This window comes from Rhipicephalus sanguineus, chromosome 3, assembly GCF_013339695.2.
Source record: "Rhipicephalus sanguineus isolate Rsan-2018 chromosome 3, BIME_Rsan_1.4, whole genome shotgun sequence".
In the NCBI taxonomy this organism is placed as follows: domain Eukaryota; kingdom Metazoa; phylum Arthropoda; class Arachnida; order Ixodida; family Ixodidae; genus Rhipicephalus; species Rhipicephalus sanguineus.
The window spans coordinates 192,256,695-192,274,444 of record NC_051178.1 but is presented as its reverse complement, the minus strand read 5'-3'; the positions used below and the strand labels follow the sequence as shown (position 1 = coordinate 192,274,444).

The window sequence follows — 17,750 nt, the reverse complement described above, 5'->3', positions numbered from 1 at the left end:
CCGTTTCCCCACACCCTCTTCCCTCGAAAAAAATTCCTGGCCACGACCCTGGCCTCGGAGCTTAAAAAGGCATCGGCGTGGTTGCGACGTAGTTCCTCAATACGCGAGTCAATATGATCTCAAAGAGCCGTGTCTGCACAGACGGTATCAGCTGTTGAAGTAGCGCCAACAGGGAAGTCATTGCCGTCGTGGCCGGGGACATCCCCGTGAATTCGAGCCTAAGGTTGTGCGCTCTGCGAACGTCGGCGAAGGGAACCTGCGGCTCGACCTTCTCGTCACTCTTTTTGATCTTCGGTGTTACGAGACCGATGTCGACGTCCAGTGAGTCCGTCTTGACCGTCAGCTGACCACCTGCAAGTACGTTACTGCCCAAGGGTGCCGCCAGGTCGAACACGATGTAAGGCTTTTCGAGGGTCAGTCTGAACACAAGGTTCATGGTGGTCTCGTTGCACACGCTGGTAAACTTGTCGCGGACCTGCGGCGTGCAAAGAGTAGGCGCGCATGATTTTCTCTTGGAATGCAGAAGAAGCCACTTAAGCGTAACACGAATCGCTACTTTGGTGCAATATATATATATACGGCCCATATTTTTTTTAAATTATATGTTGTTTAGAAGATGTTAGCGCTATTATAAAGCGGCGGCTACTCTTTTTCACAGATAATATAATGCATGTGGATCACAGCAATGAAAAAAATTACATAAAAGAGCACCTATAGGGAGAGCTAATGTAAATAAATTATCACATATTCACGGAGTCCATTCACGAATCGACACGAAGAACAACACAAAATACAGTCCATTCACATAACACTCTAGTTCACCTAAAACGCAGTCACACGAACACCATATAGGTTGAAAATAACGCTACACATTGAATGATGTGATGATTAGTAGATAGGTAGGGAAACATTCCTGCAAGCTAATGCACCCTTAACTACAGTGCTAACAAAATGGGAGGGACGTTGTTCGGTTGTTATCTAATTACATTGTGGCCACAGCGCCCAAAACATTAAACTTTACAGGGAACGCAAGGGGGCAATGAACAGAGCTTCGTATTATTTTGATATGAACGAATGTTTGCTGAACCAGTGATTTATCGTAGTCCACGCAAAATAAAATATTCGATCGCAATCATACAACAACCGTCAAGTATAGTGTAGAGGGTTTCCCATCAAGCGGGCACCATTCGTTCCCATTTCGTAATGTAATGATTTTTCTCCATCTTTTTTTCTGCTTATCTTTCTTGTCTGTTCGCCCAATCACGGTATAGAGCGGTAAACCAGATACTTGTTCTGGTATAACCTTTTAACGCGATAGCGGTAAAGAGCTCATTTCTCAGAAATTACGGTGTCGGAGGCGTCGGCGGCAGGACGCCGTTGCTGCCACCGAGAGATGACGCCGCGTACAGATGTCCCCAAATCCTGGGAATGTGGCTCGATGCGTTTAGCCGCTCGGCCACCACGCATACATCATTTAGCATACTAGAGAGAAGAAATAGTAGAGAAGGAAAGGCAGGGTGGTTAACAAGTTTAGGACAACCGGTTCGCTACCCTAACAGATATATACACACCATTTAGCGTTGGTGGTACGCAAATCTCGGAGGTTCTTCAGTGACTTGGTCATAACCCGCGAGATGTCGCAAAGGGCCCACGGCCTCACTTTTAAACGGCATCGCCACGCCGCGTGGCCGTGGTTCGCCGCTCCGCATTCATGGATGTTGGACCCGGAGGGCGTCCCCACCTTGGCTGTCCTTGCGGCACGGTTTAAGTCTCCACCGAAAAGCGAGGCCGGGCTAGCGATTGGGAAGGCGATACGAACACGGTCCGATGACGCTATCGCGTTCTACTCTTGAGAGCGAAGCTCAAGCGTCCCCCAAGTTTTTGTATATTTTCTTTCTTTCAACTTTCACCTAATCTCTTCCTATTGGTGCAATTACTTCGATGTGGTAGCACGTCGCGTACAATTTAAAAATGTACAATAGTTGGGGGCAAACAGTTTTCCTATAAGCGTTGTGGACGGTATTCTCTATAGCGATCACTCTATAGGGGCACGACCGCTTCCGTTAGATTTACGTTATACTGCATGTATACGGGGCATGTTGAAGCTGATAGTCAACAACGATTGTGGCACTTAGCGAAAGTTCCAAGCTATATGCTACATAGGCACATACAGTACCAGGAACAATCTCGTGTCGTATACGCCGACATGTATTGAATGGTATATACAAAACCTCGAGAAAGCAGCCGCAACCTCGGAAGTGATGAACGCCCTCCCATCATGTTATATGCACAAGTAAGCTATTCGTACTTGCACCTGCGACCACTGCGACTACCTGAAGTTCCAGGGCGACCAATAAGGGTCAAGCATAGACCGTCCGTAAGGGGCATTGCGAACCGCCTTAGTTTCGTAGTGAACATGAATATATAGCGTGAAAAGTTCGGCTTTTTATAGCTTATGCCCCTGGCACGTTGACTCGTGTGGGGTTGCTGCGCATGCGTCAGGCAAGAACTGAGACCTTGACTGTGTGAAGATTGTAGACGCGCCCATTTCGCAGCCATACAAGACCCAGGTGCTCGCTGTCGCCCACATGTAGCGGCTGGGTGGCTCGGAGCAGTTCGCGGTTCACGTCCATCACGTTCGTCATCAGCTGGGTGAAGCTGTCATCGCTCCTGCAGATGAAGCGCCACTGGCGACGCACCCGTCGCAGGGGACGCTGTTCCGTCACCGCCGCGCCTTGGTCCAACATAGAAGGAAAGAAATGTGCAGAAACCATAGGCGATTATTGTCGATGCGTAGGCTTAGCCGTCCGCTTCAAGAAAGCGGTTCTCTATATTAAATCACTGGTACACATGACGCAATATGGTTGCCGCAGTGATTGCACTTATGCATACCATTTGTTGCTTTGTTGTGTAAACTTGTAGAAAACGGAGTCGCTAACCAGCACATCTGTAGCAGTAGTATTGGTAGTATATAGTCAGGCTCATGCGTCACGGAAATTCGTGGAAAAATATTTTGGTTTCTCGTGCCCAAACCATGATATTATTATGAGGAAAGCCGTAGTGGAGGACTCCGGATTATCTTGAACCCCCGGAGATCAACGTGCATTTAAATCTATAGGTACGCGGGCGTTATTGCATCTCATTCTCATCGAGATGTGGCTACCGTGACCGGGAATCGAGCTCACGCCCTCGTGCTGAGCAGGGCAACACTAACGCAAAAAAATAGATTGCGAACAACTGTACAATGACATGTAGCTCAGGAAGGATTCTGCATTTGTTAGGACAAGACAATGCACCTAAATGTGGGTTGCCGTGTTGGACTATAGCAGTCGGCTGCACGGAGCTCCAGTGCACGAATAGCAACACGTAAGCTTGCGCATTGCTGAATATTTTCGCCTTTAGCTGATATATACCCTCGGCGCTAAGAACAAGGGATCAATCTTAAGCTTGGAAAATGCAAGCGGCCGTTTCAGGGTATCATTCACCTCACATATGAAGACCACGAATCGAACATTATCAAGTCATGACCTGCGCATCCAGTATCCTGGTCCCCCCATGACGACGCAGAAAACGACGTTTTGGGGAGGGCCGAGTCATAGGAGCGTGATAAATGACGTCGTCGTATATAACCTAACGATATCGGGAGCCATGAGATTCGTATGATGGGAGCCGGCTATTATCAGCTGATCGTTTGAGTTAGCGGTGTTCGTGAGTTGTACACCCCTGATTACGCGATATGTACTGATAGTGAATTGAGTTTCCTTCAATAAATGATAATACATGGTGTTTTACGTGCCAAAACCATGCTATTATTATGGGGCACGCCGGAGTGGAGGCCCCAGGAATTTTGACCGTCTAGTGTTTTTTAAGGTGCACTGACATCGCACAGCACAAGGGCCTCTAGCATTCCGCCTCCATCGAAATTCGACTGCCGCGGTCTGGATCGAAGATGCCTTCAATTAGGCTTATCCGAAACTTCTTTTGTAATAATTAGAATGGCTGGCAGGGCTGTATGCAACGTGTGTAACCGCAAAGAGAACATCTGCCACTTATTGTGCCACATGGCTTAAGTCTGGTATGCAAACCTCTCCGTCGCGTTAAGACGACCGGACGATCGTCCCCTGTCGGTGCTGACGTCACTGGAGCGCCAGCTATCCCTACGTCTCTTCTTTCAACGCCAGCTCGGTTTAAATCGTTAAACAGCCACAAAGTGATTTCATATTTAGGAACATTTGTATTTTTATTTTCTATTATTTCGCAAATTTCTAACGGCATCGCAAGCATGAAATGCGGAACATCAGCTCCTTGTACTTACCGGTCGCGCACCTTCCTGTCACCAACAGAAGGGACAACAAAATGACAAATTCGACCCGCAAACGAACCATAACACAACACGCGCAAATGAAATATGGAGGGGAAACGCAGGAAACATATGGCCGCACGAACTACGCGGTGAGCCAGTAAGAATGCACGGCGTCATTATCAAACAAAACGTGCACTTTTCAAGTGAAAACTGTAGCGGAAGTTTTGCCGATAAGCAGGCGATTTACTTTCTCTTCAGTTTCCCGAAAACCGCACGTAAATGCATGCAGTCGAATTTCGTAATGAACTTTCCGAAGAGTAAAATAATTGCGACGACCCATATGCAGCCGCCGGGCGGCACACGTGTGCTCAGGCGGCCGCTAATATGCTTCTAATTAGAAACCGCCTTGGTGCGTTTATTCGGTCGGCGCTTAATTGAATCAAGTGCCCGAGAGGCCGTCAAGTAATTTTGCCCGAGGTCGCAAAGCTCAGACAGTGGGGATGTTGAGTGAGGGAAGCTAAATGGCAGGAGAAAATTCAATCATCTGACCCCGGTGGGCTTTCGGAAGCAGATAAGCATTTTTGGAGCAAGTAATTGCGGGTCTTATGAAGTGGAACAATCTTTTGCCTATTTATGACAACAGAAGCCTTAGACGCCTCATCAAACGCAAAAACTGACCGTCGGCGGCGTCAACACGGGTGATGCAAGAGATCATCATCACGTGATTGCGTAACTGTATGGCGTCTCTAATAGATCTCTAATATTTGTGGCGTCATTATGACTTCACTATGACGTCATCATGACGTCACACGAGGACGTCGTCACATGACATTGTCGCTTGTTCAGAGGTGGGCCGATCACGGAGGCAGTGCAAAACCAGGTGAGATGGAGAAAGCTTGCAGTGCCTCCGATCCTGGAGGCAGTGCAAAACCATATTAGGTGCAGAAAGCTTTCGGAGGGGTGCGGGGGAGGATCAATAATCAATACATCGACTAAGAAGAAAAACAAGAAGAAGGCTTTCGCCTTCAATCATCTTCAAGTCTTCAAGTCTAACTAGTAATTGCGTGTTCTGATAAGCGAAATACACTTTTGACTATTTATTGTAGCGCGGACTTCTCGATAAACTCCAGCGCTGGTGTTACCTATAGTTACGAAAACTTGCCGAGATGTCCTGCTCAAAGAAGCGCTACTACTACGAGTGACGCCACATATGAGCAGGCGTGTCTTAGCAATAAGTACACCCAACGGCAAAAAGCTTGCGAGGCGCGAAACGTTTGAGAAAGCTGTATTCTCGCTCTGTCTAGGAACATAACCCCCAAATGAATGTGCCAGCTTGTAGTTGATATTATCGAATCCCTGTTGCGGCGGCCGCATTTTCGAAGGAGGCGAGAATGCTTGAGGCCCGTGTGCTTAGATTTAGGTTCACGTTAAAGAACCCCAGCTGGTCGTAATTTTCCGGAGCCCTCCACTACGGCGTCCCTCATAATCATATCGTGGTTTGGGACGTTAAACCCCAACAATTATTATCATTCTTATCTTGCAGCGGGTATTGCAACCTATACAGTCTTCTGCTAGGCTAGAAGAATTATGCCCTATAAAAGAACAGAAATTCGCATTTGTTGTGGAAACAACGTCCCGTAAACTTTTGCTGTTGGCTGTACATGTGCATCTTTTCTGACGAGGAGCGCTTGACCTTTACTACGTATGTGTATGACCTTTACACTTGAGAGGACAACAAGAAGGACATTCACGAGGGAGGTACTTTTCAGTGGTGCTGAAGGAAATATCATTTTCAACAAGAAACTTTCGACTGAACTTTATTTTAAAAAATCGAAGACAAGCAACGTTCCGGCTTATTTTTCGTCTAAAATGTTATTTTCCCAGCGTGCAGGTGTTTCGGAGACGGAATATTCGTTTCGTTCGCTTCGGTTCGGAAACAGGCGTGCCGCAAAATGATACAACACTTGGACGGATGTGGGTGACGCAGACAAACCGCCGACGAGTGACGCCACATCCCGGCACGCCGGATGTGATAGTGGGTCCTGAGCGTGGGCAGGGGACAGAGGGCGGCGTTCTGAATGAATAATAGAGGAAGGCGAAAACAAAAATTTATGGAGGTGTTGTCGTTAAATCGCACTACTGAAGTTTAGCTCAGATAACGGTCACTAGTGCTCATTGTGCGATAATATATGGCTACAAATCATAATGTTGGGTATTCAGTAACACTAAGTTTAAAGAGTTGAGTTCTTTTTTTATTTTATTTTTTTAAGTGTCGATGGTGAACAATTTGTGTCAGCGAATTCACGAGGGTTGGGCATAGCTTAGTTGACTGCTTTAAAAGCACAATAGTGACAAAGCATCATTATCCTGCAGATTAGAAGGCGCTTTCATGAAGTCATCGCCGTTTTGCCTGGTTCTTTATTGTAGGATGGGGAGCATTTCTAAAGCTACAAAGCGGGCTACAGAGAGGGCGTGTTGTACTGTGTCGGCGGCAACAAAAACTTGGAGGATGCTCGAGCCTCGCCTTCAAAAGTAGAACGCTATAGCGAAATCGGACCCCTTTCGCATAGCCTTCCCAATCGCTGAACTGCACTCGCTTCTCAGTGGACACCGTGCCGCAAGGTGTTACGCGTCTGTGCGCGTAACATTGTCCGTCTCAAACTATCCTAGAATGTCTACTGCAAGTGCAGTTGCGAAGGGCCCACTAAGCCATAATTTTTCCTTTTGCGAATTTGCGAAATACCCACTACGCGTCCATAAGGCAACACGCGCAACCACGCAGCTGTACACTTGGTTGATGCCGTTGCCGATAAGGATGAGTAATTATGCCCATGCGCTTTACGGGCCTTTGAACCAACCACTCGTTGCGCATTTCACATGTTTAGATGCCTGGTGAGACTCGACGCTTCTGCCACGTATTACATGCGTTAAGGAGACTCCTCCCACTACACGACATTCACATAGAGTTTTTTTCCATAACAGTTTGGGGCACTGGCGTGGCTCTGCGGTAGAACGCCAGCTCGCCTCGCGGAAGTACAGTGTTCGATTCCTACTGGAGCTGAACATTTTTTAACATTTATTTTAATATAATCTATTTCGGATTTTCGCTCACGAACAACGCTGATTTCTCGCTCACAACCAACGACACCGACACCGCAATTTCTGCGAAACGAGCTCTTTAACGCTATCACGTTAATAAGCTTTCTTTTCTCTCTTTCCCCAGTGCAGGGTAGCCAACCGGGATCAGCCTTGGTTAACCTCCCTGTCTTTCTTTTATCCTTCTCTCTTTCTCTTATATATATATATATATATATATTATATATATATATATATATATATATATATATATATATATATATATATATATATATCTCTAATGACCACTTGATAACTCTGAAAAAAAAAGACCAAATTGTAATGAGGGAGATTTTACAATGTGTAGGTGCCCGTGGAGGAGGAAGAAGGCCGGCGTGCTGCGATGGCGCGGGAGCTGTACATTAACTAAATTACGATGCAGAATTCCCTCTTCAAATTTTTATTTACACAGGCCTGGCTTTGTTCCTTCCCCTCAATGTTGTTATTGTTCGCAAGCAGAAACCATAGAACATTTTTTCACAGAATGTCGCAGATATCAACATCTAAGGCAAAGATTTCTCGAGCCTCCTTTCCGAAAACTTGGGCTTGAGCTTTCCGTAACGGCATTACTCTCCCTGGGGGCGTCGGCACTGGGTCACTGCAACAGGGACATATGTGCTGCGGCAGTTAACTATATAAAAGAATCAAAACGACTGCCATGCTAATGTTTCTAGTACATACTTATTTGATTTATTTCATTTATCGTTAATTATTTATTTAATTCTTTTATTTAACTCACTCTTTCTCTCCCTGTGATTATTATTTTTTTCTTCTATCTCTTTAGCATCCAATTCGGAAACGGTAAACACGAATAATATTTTCGCTTACCTACAAATTATCAAATTATCTCTTTAGAATGACCCCCCCCCCCCTTTTTTTTTCATTCACAAATTCTACTGCCGCACGAGTCGTGGCCGATCCCCCGTGGTGGGTTGTGCCATTCCTCTAGGAACAACCAACCAACCTGTGCTATTCGCGGACCTTGCAGTTCTTTACCGTGCGGTCATTTTTCGTCAATGCATGAGGATAAACCTCGTCACAAAATCAATTCCCATTCCTATGTTTTTCTCCCTGTTCACCGGTTTATTCGTGTAGCCGATCGTTCCAATAACATTTGAACAACAATTGTTTGAACAGTTTGAACATGCTTGAACAAGATGTCAGCTAACGTTACCATTTGAAAGAAGGCCCTTCTCATATCTCATGTGTATGGATCATTTCTTAAAGGGATTTGGCTTGAGTATTCCAGAAACTTGTCGACACCGATCTCCAGAATGACTATAATCTAGACGCCGATACTGAAATATAGAATTTTTGTGCCACGGTATTGCTTCAAGCCATGGTGACCGCATGGGGTGCCTCACGAAAAAAAAAAACGCTTGAGACCAGTCATGTCTGTGTAGCTCATGAACATACATATTAAGAATATATATATATATATATATATATTAATATATATATATATATATATATATATATATATATATATATATATATATATATATATATATTATATATATATATATATATTATTGGCGTTATTGTCTGTTAGTTTATCATTAATATTGTGTCTAACAAAGAAAACGAGCCCTTAAGAATCATCTTCTTTCCTTCTATTATATATATATATATATATATATATTATATATATACACACATCCTGTGGGACGAAGACAGTCGTGGGCGGGCCGGGCCGCACGCTGTCCGCGGGCCGCGTGTTTGAGACCCCTGGTCTAGACGTCGGGATCGAATGTGACATGCGCAAATCGAGTAAGTACGTTTCCGTTGTTTTTTCCACGAGCTTCAACGAAACTACCTACATCGATAACGCAACAAACAAAACAACATTTTATTACGACGATAACTTAAAGCCTCCGCTGTCGATCATCCTCTGCAACCCAGACTGAATGATGGGCCTCAGCATGGCCAGCTTAGCGGCCGTGGGCGGCCGCTCCAGGAACAAGGTGACCGGCCTTCCCGAGATGGGCGCGAACGTCTTCACCTCGATCTCGATCACGTCCACGTACACGATGTCGAGTGACGTAATCTCCACGTGTCGGTCGGGGTCGTTCCTGTTTACTCGCACGCCGACGTCCATCTCGAGTCCAACGAGGGTGTACGAGACGTTCTTGTCGCTGTTCGATTCTCCGAACAGGATGGATCGCCTGCGGTGCAGCACCACCGAAGGCGACAAGCCTGAGCGGTATCACCGCCTCGGCGACGCTCTCGTTACAGAACGTCTGAGGTGTTCCGCGGAGCTGCAGGGTGTCGAGTCCGTTGAGGGTCACGTTCAGACCCTAGTCGCTCTCCAATCTTGAGTGGTCTCGGGTCTTCCAGAACTTTCTTGCCGAACGTTAGTAGCAGGTCGATGGTGTTGGTGAACTTCTGCGTGCCCTTGCAGATGTGTTTGGCGAGACCTTTCTCGCGGGTCTTTGTGGGCGTCGGTCTCTTTGTCGTCGTAGTCGTTGTCGCGACGTCCTCCTCTTGGGCAGCGGCCTGGTGGGCCAGCAGGAGGACAAAGTGCAGCAGTGTCAACAAGACTGTCAAGGTCAGGACGCGCGGTAGACCACGCGCGGCAGCCGTCCCAGAACGCGACCGTATCGGAGGAGGTCGCCTGCAAAGAAAAGGGGCGAGAGAAGGCGAGTTTTGCATAGATTACCATCCAAACTTCCTGTATAGCTGCCGCCATTGAAAGGAAAGAGGAAATAAAGCAAGCAAACGAGCGGCGGCTGCGTAAACGAGGCGTCGCGGCGTGATCGCGACCGTCCCGCCTAGCGTTGTTACGGGTATGCCTCGCTCGATACGCCGATGGGCGCTCTTTCAAGTGCGGCGACGAGGAAAAGGTCGGCAGGCTCCGCGCACGCGTCGACCTACGTGCATAAGTTATGGTGATATCGACGCTGACGTTATGAAAGTTATGAGCGCTATTCATGTCTTCTATACGCACGTTCGTATCCCGGAAGATTTTGCGAGCTCGAACGATGCTACAGCTAGTGACAGGAGCTGAAACGAGGAGGCTTATCTCGTAATCCTGTAACGTCATTTAACGACGAAGAACCGGATAAACAACTTTTTTCTGCGCGACTTCGCGCAAGGCTGTTGAGCAATGAACACACGCTCTAAGCTGGACTTATGTACCTGAGCCTTCGTGTACACCGCAACGGTTAACAGCACGTGACTACAATAACGCGCGATTATGTATTAGTATTAGCCCTCCGTCTTGAAGGAAACAGATTGAAGTCACAGTTATATGTGCCACTGCTGTCTTATTTGCATGTTACCCGAGCGTCGGTAATATATTTGCAAGGGTAACAACAACTGGTGACGGCAAAAGGAAAATTATTAGTGACGCTGCGTATAACGACTCTATTTGTGTTACTTTGTATAATTGTGGCTTGGAGGATGTGATTTGCCATGTGTGGGCGATGTAAATCATTTTCGAAAATCGGAACGTATACCGTTAACAATAATATAAATTCGGCAGCGAAGGTTAACGAGTTCGCCAAATAAATAGTTATATTTGTTATATAGTTATAGTTATGTTATTATAGTTATTATAGTTATAGTCATTATAGTTATGTTATAGTTATATTTTTAATAGTTATAGTTTATATTAACCTATGTAAGTCCATCGAAGTAATTCAAAACCGCGCAGTTAGATTCATCTTCTCAGATTACTCATATCATACCAGTGTTAGTAACCTTAAAAGAAAAGCAGGTCTACCTAACCTTGAACTACGCCGTAAGATTTCTAGACTATCATTGTATCACAAAATGTATCATACGTTTCATTATAACTCTCCCATTCAATCAGCCCATCGCACTTCAGCCCGCACAAGTCACCTCAAGGCCGTCTACCCACACCCTGCTTGCACCACAGCCCACCATCACTCCTTTTTCGCCCAAGCAGCCAGGGACTGGAACGATCTTCCCCCAAGTGTCATCCATAATTCCAACACGGATAACTTTCGAAATGCCATAGAATCATTGTTTTATTAACCCTACATTGTTTGCCCGCACCCTCATGCAAAGCCCTCTGTTGGGGGGCCTTTAAGGTATATTAAATAAATAAATAAATAAATAAATAAATAAATAAATATTCTTTACTAACACTCTTGGTTCTGTAGTTGGTAGTACTGTGTCGGCATTTGGTTCTGTGTCGACATTTGAAAAATATGGTACTGCTTTTCTATGCTGCAGAATAAAAGTGTGGCTGCCTACCACGTTTTCAGGAGGCCCGGGTGCTGCGCACATGCAAAGACCAGGCTGCACGTGAAGTTTATGAGGCTTTCGCGATGAAGCATAAAGATGAAGCATGTGTTAGCGCACCTTAGATTATTCTAACAGATAAGAAGTGTTGCTGTCTCCATAACTAACCAGTTATGACTAAACAATAATGTGCCACTGGACGCATGCGCCGCTAGAAGCTCTGATATGTGTCCCTTTCCCGAGTTTTCCGTTTCAATGTGTATTTGCGCGTTTTTACAATAAACCAGTCGTTGGCAGTCAGCGCTAGTCCTGTGTGCATTCTTGTCCGTGTCTACTTCGCGCTGTTTTTAACTATGGATACGTACCAATTGGCTCGCGTACACTCGCTGTTAAGAATACCCCCCCCCCCCTCAAAAAAAAAAAAAACGAGCACTTAGTTAAATGTCTCATTGGTTAGCCAATTACGCGTGAATTTAAGTAAAACGGATTTTATTAGGACTATTCAACACTGTATACTTACTTTGGTTGAGCTGGAAATTTGAAACACACTAAGTAATTAAACACATACATAATTGATGATTAATCACTGGAATTACACTGGATGTTTTTCACTGTATAGCTCTGAAAATGATGTCAACTTTCACGCTGCACGCCCGCGTCCGGAATATGTTGTAGGAAAACAGGCGGACGCGCAGAATAGAATTATTCTATCCATCTCAAAACTAATCGCTCGAATTAAAGACACAGTATAAAATTACAGAGTGGGTTGCAGACAAAGGCCGTAGAGGTCATAAGGTTCCTCATAAACTGTCATTGTCTTTATGCAAAGCATCGTGTGAGCTGACTACTAGAGAATCTATCTGGTTCATTCTTCGTTTTCTTTTTTTCTCTCTTTCCCGCTTTCTTGCTGGCTGCAATTAACTGCATCATGTACGTATAATGTTGCGGCCACGCTAAGGAAAGTTGACCCGCCCGTTTTGACACTTCTCTCTTCGCTAACAAAATCAGAGTTCATCATCTAAATATGTACGTGTTTCTTCTGTGTCCATGCTGTGTTGTATATTGTATAGGTCCTTAGTTCTTTTCGACGTTGCTTAGTTACCGGCAAGGTCTTTGGCATTTTCTCCTGCTTTCTGTGCGGTGACTTCCTTGCTTACCGAGAGTGCTCAACATGAGCAGTCAGATCTCCAAGAGGGTAAATAATGAATGTGTTCGCGCTAGCGCAACCTGTGGGAAAAAAATAATAAACGAGCTCGTGGGCGCGCCTCTCACTCTGCCTCTGTCGCCGAACCAGGTCGGGGTAGTTAAGATTGAACACGTAACATTTGCCTAGCAAGGGACGTCCTCGGAATGACAGATTTCGACCAAGTGAGCTCTATTCGTCAGAACGAAAATGGGAGGCCTTGACAAAGATATAGTTCATTGTCATTTTTGAACAACGCCACACCAGACACACATACAAGTGAGGACGCAAGGACGAACGCCCCTCCTGTGTGTTCCTGTAGCGCTTCTCAAAAATGACAAGTTCTTACCACCTAGCTGGCACACAAACCCTTATACATTTCCTTGCCAAAGCGCAACTGGCTTCATTCAGCCCGATACATTCTTATTTCAAAGTCTGTTGATCACTTCGTCTCCACTTTTCCTCTGATTGTATGCCTTGCTTGGATAGAGTATAGTAAACATGCTAAGCTCACTCGGTGATGCTGTAACTTGCAGTGCTGTTGTCGCCACGTTGCCGTTGAAAGCTTCCGTTGCACGTCATCGTCCCGCTTCTCGCAAAACCAGAGTTCATGAGGACACTTCCAAGCTTCGGGACCCCGGCTGAGCCCGAGGTACGGGCAGCGGCCTTGGTATGGCGCAGCGGCCTCCGTGTAAGCTCCCGCTCAATATGCGCACTAGGTCGACCGATTTGATTAAGCACCACTCATCATCGGTGCCTCGTCTCTTTCACGGCTCGGCGAAACGTCTGCGACGACTTCACATTTTTGTTTTTTATCTTCCCGGTACGAGGAACACGCGCCAGTGTCAGCTGAGAGAGGAGGGGAGTGGTCAGCGGGCGACAGCGAGCGAACGGGCATTCACGGCTATTGAGTTGTGCCCTCGCCTCCTCGCTCCTTTTAGATGCGGCCACCTTGACTGAGTGCCATTTGCCCCGAAGGGGTGGGCTGCCCGTTCTGCGAGGACGACTGCGCGTGCGGTGGTGCGTATAAATACGAGCGAGTACGGATTGCGTGTGCAGATATTGCGTCTATCTCTGCACTGGTTGCAGTGCTGCTTCAATGGTGTACGGTAGGCTATAGATTTCGCTGATTTGGCAAAGGCGTTCTCAACAGCCTAAGTAGGAAGCAAGGTCCCGGTGAAGGTTATGTAACGGCTGTAACAGGATTGGAAACAGGAATGTTCGCAGACAGCCGGAAGATCAGATATAACTGGGATATATCGTGGATAATCGTATGCCTCACAAAAATTTTGCAAATTAACGTAAGGGAAACAATGAAGGCACTTGCCTGACCGTTCGAAGACTTACTTTTGAATTTTGTTCTGCAGATTTACTTATCCTCAAGGGAAATTACGGTATGTCGTGATGCTAATAGTGATCGCAAAGGAGCGTGTAGTTTTTTTTTTTCGAGAGTTTGCCCGACGGCATACATAGTTAAATATACAGATAGAGCGTGTCGTTTTTAATACGCGCTTATATAGGACCTGAATACAGAAATTGATGGTTTTAATCATCTGATCGTAATGCGCGAAATCGCCCAGAATGCATATAGATAAAATCGAACACCCTTAAAATATACTACTTTATGGGTCCAGACCACTGTTATTGTGCTTCAAACGTTACTCTACTATTCTTGTTTTCAAACAAAAAAAAAAATGTAAGGCTCACCAAATAGAAATGTTGGCCTGTTTTTAACCTTTTTGCTTGGCTTACCCTTTTTTTTTTTCGCGTTAGCACGCTGTATGTCTGTGATACACATACAAATATATGTGCCATGTTTCCCCTCGTATGCAGCTTTTCTGGACACCAGCGGCCTAGTTCGCGCGAACGACACCACGTGGCGTATCGACCTTAAAGAATTCAAAAGTCCCGCCATGACGTATGCAGTGACGCGGCACTAAATAAAAGAGAATCAAAAGAAACAGTACACACGCACCGAGACTGTCGCTTCACCTCGGTGCGCAGAAAAGAGCGCTGTTTGTCGGCGTTATCTCGACGGCGACGACTGGCAATGAATTGGCAGTTTTCCTAGACGTGCCATGCCAAATGTCTGGCCGTTATAGACGCGCCCGCGATGCATCGAGAGAATCGTGTTTTTATTTGTTTGTTTGTTTAGTTTCTTGCGCTGCCGTACCGGTGGGATATTGGAGCAGCATGCTGCTTTCCGAGTTTCTTTTTTCAGCTAGCGGGAAGCCGGGAACCATTATGTTTGGGTACGAACAGGATATTGTGGTTGCATAATAAACCGAATTTTCTTTGGTGTACCACTTGGGTGATGCTTGTTTGCTCCTTGCGTTACCTCAAATTAGAACTAGATAAGTTTGAGAACGCTAGGAATGAGAGTAAAAAAAAGGAAGTTAAGGATAGTTTTTATTTGTTTTCATTTAGTTCTTATTGAAATGTGGCTGCCACCGCAAGCTTGGCGCCGTCTAAGCGGGTGTGCAGAAATGATACAGTCGTTGAAAGATGATCTTGTACACCGGAAAATGTGAAATGGTTAGTTTTTTTTTGTTAGGAATGAACGTATAGTAGAACATATACGACTGACGTGTTGTGTAATAATCTCTCTGCCGTCTATCCCGCTAAAAAAGGCACTTATCTATCCTAATTTCATTTCTTTTTTCTCTTTCTTTTTTTCCCTTTCTTTCTCACGGTCGACTGACTCATATGCTCGAGGTTATTGTCTTGAATCCTGTTGGCGCAGATACAATAATAGGTTACTTTAATGGGCTGGAAATTCTCCTGAAGTTCTCCTTTCATGTTCTGTAGGCGCAGTCTCTTTCAACTTTGCACTACAGCAAGCACAAAGTCGATCATGAATCACCTACTGGCCCAATCGTCCACTTTGATCGGCACAAAGAAATTCAGAAGAGCGAATTTTGGCGTTTTGCGCTGACAACAACGATTGTTAACGCAACATAATATAGTAACTATTGCTACAATCTCTCAAAATCACTTCTTTATTCTTTATCACTCCTGATGTAGAATACAAAATGCATTTGACTTGCTCAACAACGGGTCACAAGACACATCAGAGAAAAGCGAACCCTTTAATTCCCCCTTCTTTCGTTCACCCAGCATATGAAAATTTATTCAGTTGTAAGTGGAGGTCCTTTTGTTGCCACGAAGATGTGCAGGCGTTCCAAAGGAAATCTTAAGCCTTTCTTTCCAGGCGGCTCCCTTAAGAGAACAATGGTGTTTATGCGCACAGGAATTTTGATTAGTAGTTTTTGGCTCGTAGCAATGACTGAAAAATACCAGTCTTCAGCCAGATAAAGCCTAGCGAAATCTGCTTTTTCCCTTTATATCTACTGCTTTTCAAGCAGTAGTCTTCTTCCTCTGAAAGCCCAACGGAAAATGACTCATGTCGAATAGAATGATTACAGCTCCGCTCGAGGGTCTTCAAAATCGGAGCTTTTTTTTGTACTTCATGATGCAAAATATCAGCCGCGTATTGAATCCTGGAATCTTCTGGCTTGATAGGAATGTCAGAGCTGCGAAGACATTCCTGGTTGGGATTCCTTTTTGGCTCAAAAGTGTAGGCCCACCTTGAAAGTCCCTTCCACTGTATCGAGTAGTTTTGTCTCTATTGTAGATAAGGAAATCATAGTAAAATACATAGTAAGAAATATATAATTCAATATTAAATTTTACTGCAACATAAAAGTTGCAATAGAAATACGCGCGGAAGCGACTGAGAAAAAGTGATAATATTTCAGAAGGCACGATAACTGGCATGTAGCCTCGACTTTAATAACAGGGATATCTGCACACAGGTGTGAAGTCTGGTTAATGCGCATCAATAGTACAGTGCTATCATAGATGCATGCGTTTTAGAAAACATTCTCTAGACATGGTATTCCCTCTCAGCTTTGTCTGAGTGGAAATATCTCAAAGAATTGAATTCCTGTCCATCTGATAACATGTTATTTTTTTTCTTAGATTAGGCCCTAAATCTGCCCTAAATGGGGGCTCTGCGCTGTACAGCGCACACGTGTGCTGTAAAACGCAGAGCCACCATTTAGGGCAGATTTTGTAGTGACGCGGAAATTACCTCCTTGATAGTGAGAAAGTTCAAATATGTATACACAATAACCTTCTCAATATTTACTTATGGACAAATATTTGGGATCGTGGAACATGAGGTGAGCATGAGTGAGGTCACGCCTTTTTAGAGTAAATACTTACTCTATCACTATATATATTCGCGATGTGCTTTCTTAAAGGGACTGACAACCGTTCGAAATGTGTCACAAGACCCTGACTGTGAATTACGGTGACATAAACGAGCTTTTTTTTCACCATAGGATTAGGATTTGTATTGTTGAATTGCGCTTTGAAAGTCACAACGGCATGTCGCGTTGCCTGACGGGCAAGCGTTCATAGTGCACGAATGAGATGTGCAGAATGCTCTACGCAGTCCGCTGCTATTTGCTAAAGAAAAAAATGCGTTTAAAATTAATCCGCACGGTAGTAGGCATTCTCGATTTAATCTGTGCTTATAAAAGAGTAAAATGAGTTGACGTTGAGAGGTGGTGTTGCCTTCGCGACTACTAGTGAACGCATGTCGAGCAACGGCGCATGCGCGCGGCGCTTTCTACATTGAATGAACTTCCAGGTAGCACACATCAAAAACCGGAAAAATGCATTCCATACCGCTGGGTCTGTGGCATGGGCTACGCAAGACACTGACCTACGTAGGCGGTGTCACGGCTGAAACGTTAGTAAAGGCATCTTTTCTTTTTTCAGTGAGTACTACCCGCAAGGCATTCTCTACACGCACACGCACACGCACACACACACACACACACACACACACACACACACATATATATATATATATATATATATATATATATATATATATATATATATATATAT

At 45.0% G+C, this 17,750-nt stretch overlaps 2 protein-coding genes across 2 annotated transcripts; both read right to left on the bottom strand.

Annotated features, from left to right (window-relative positions):
• Positions 1 to 42: 42 nt before the first annotated feature.
• Positions 43 to 9,536, bottom strand: LOC125757907 (uncharacterized). The gene is made up of 3 exons (XM_049414256.1): positions 9,311 to 9,536; positions 2,562 to 2,734; positions 43 to 475 (listed from the first exon to the last, which is right to left on the bottom strand). The coding sequence occupies exons 1-3, from the start codon at positions 9,534 to 9,536 to the stop codon at positions 62 to 64; spliced, it is 813 nt and encodes a 270-aa protein (XP_049270213.1). The 3' UTR covers positions 43 to 61.
• LOC119387939 (uncharacterized) lies at positions 9,277 to 13,690 on the bottom strand. The gene is made up of 2 exons (XM_049413768.1): positions 13,345 to 13,690; positions 9,277 to 10,052 (listed from the first exon to the last, which is right to left on the bottom strand). Exons 1-2 carry the CDS (start codon positions 13,440 to 13,442, stop codon positions 9,668 to 9,670), a joined length of 483 nt encoding a protein of 160 aa, XP_049269725.1. The 5' UTR covers positions 13,443 to 13,690; the 3' UTR covers positions 9,277 to 9,667.
• Positions 13,691 to 17,750: the final 4,060 nt, after the last annotated feature.

Excerpts from the sequence above, each read along its gene's own strand:
- LOC125757907 (XM_049414256.1), bottom strand. The coding sequence starts at position 9,536 with ATGGACGTCGGCGTGCGAGTAAACAGGAACGACCCCGACCGACACGTG. Across the intron at positions 2,735-9,310 it reads GAGGATGATCGACAGCGGAG|GCGCGGCGGTGACGGAACAG; the intron begins GCTTTAAGTTAT and ends TGTTGGACCAAG. Across the intron at positions 476-2,561 it reads ACAGCGAGCACCTGGGTCTT|GTCCGCGACAAGTTTACCAG; the intron begins GTATGGCTGCGA and ends TGCACGCCGCAG.
- LOC119387939 (XM_049413768.1), bottom strand. The coding sequence starts at position 13,442 with ATGAACTCTGGTTTTGCGAGAAGCGGGACGATGACGTGCAACGGAAGC. Across the intron at positions 10,053-13,344 it reads GCAAGTTACAGCATCACCGA|GCGACCTCCTCCGATACGGT; the intron begins GTGAGCTTAGCA and ends TTTTCTTTGCAG.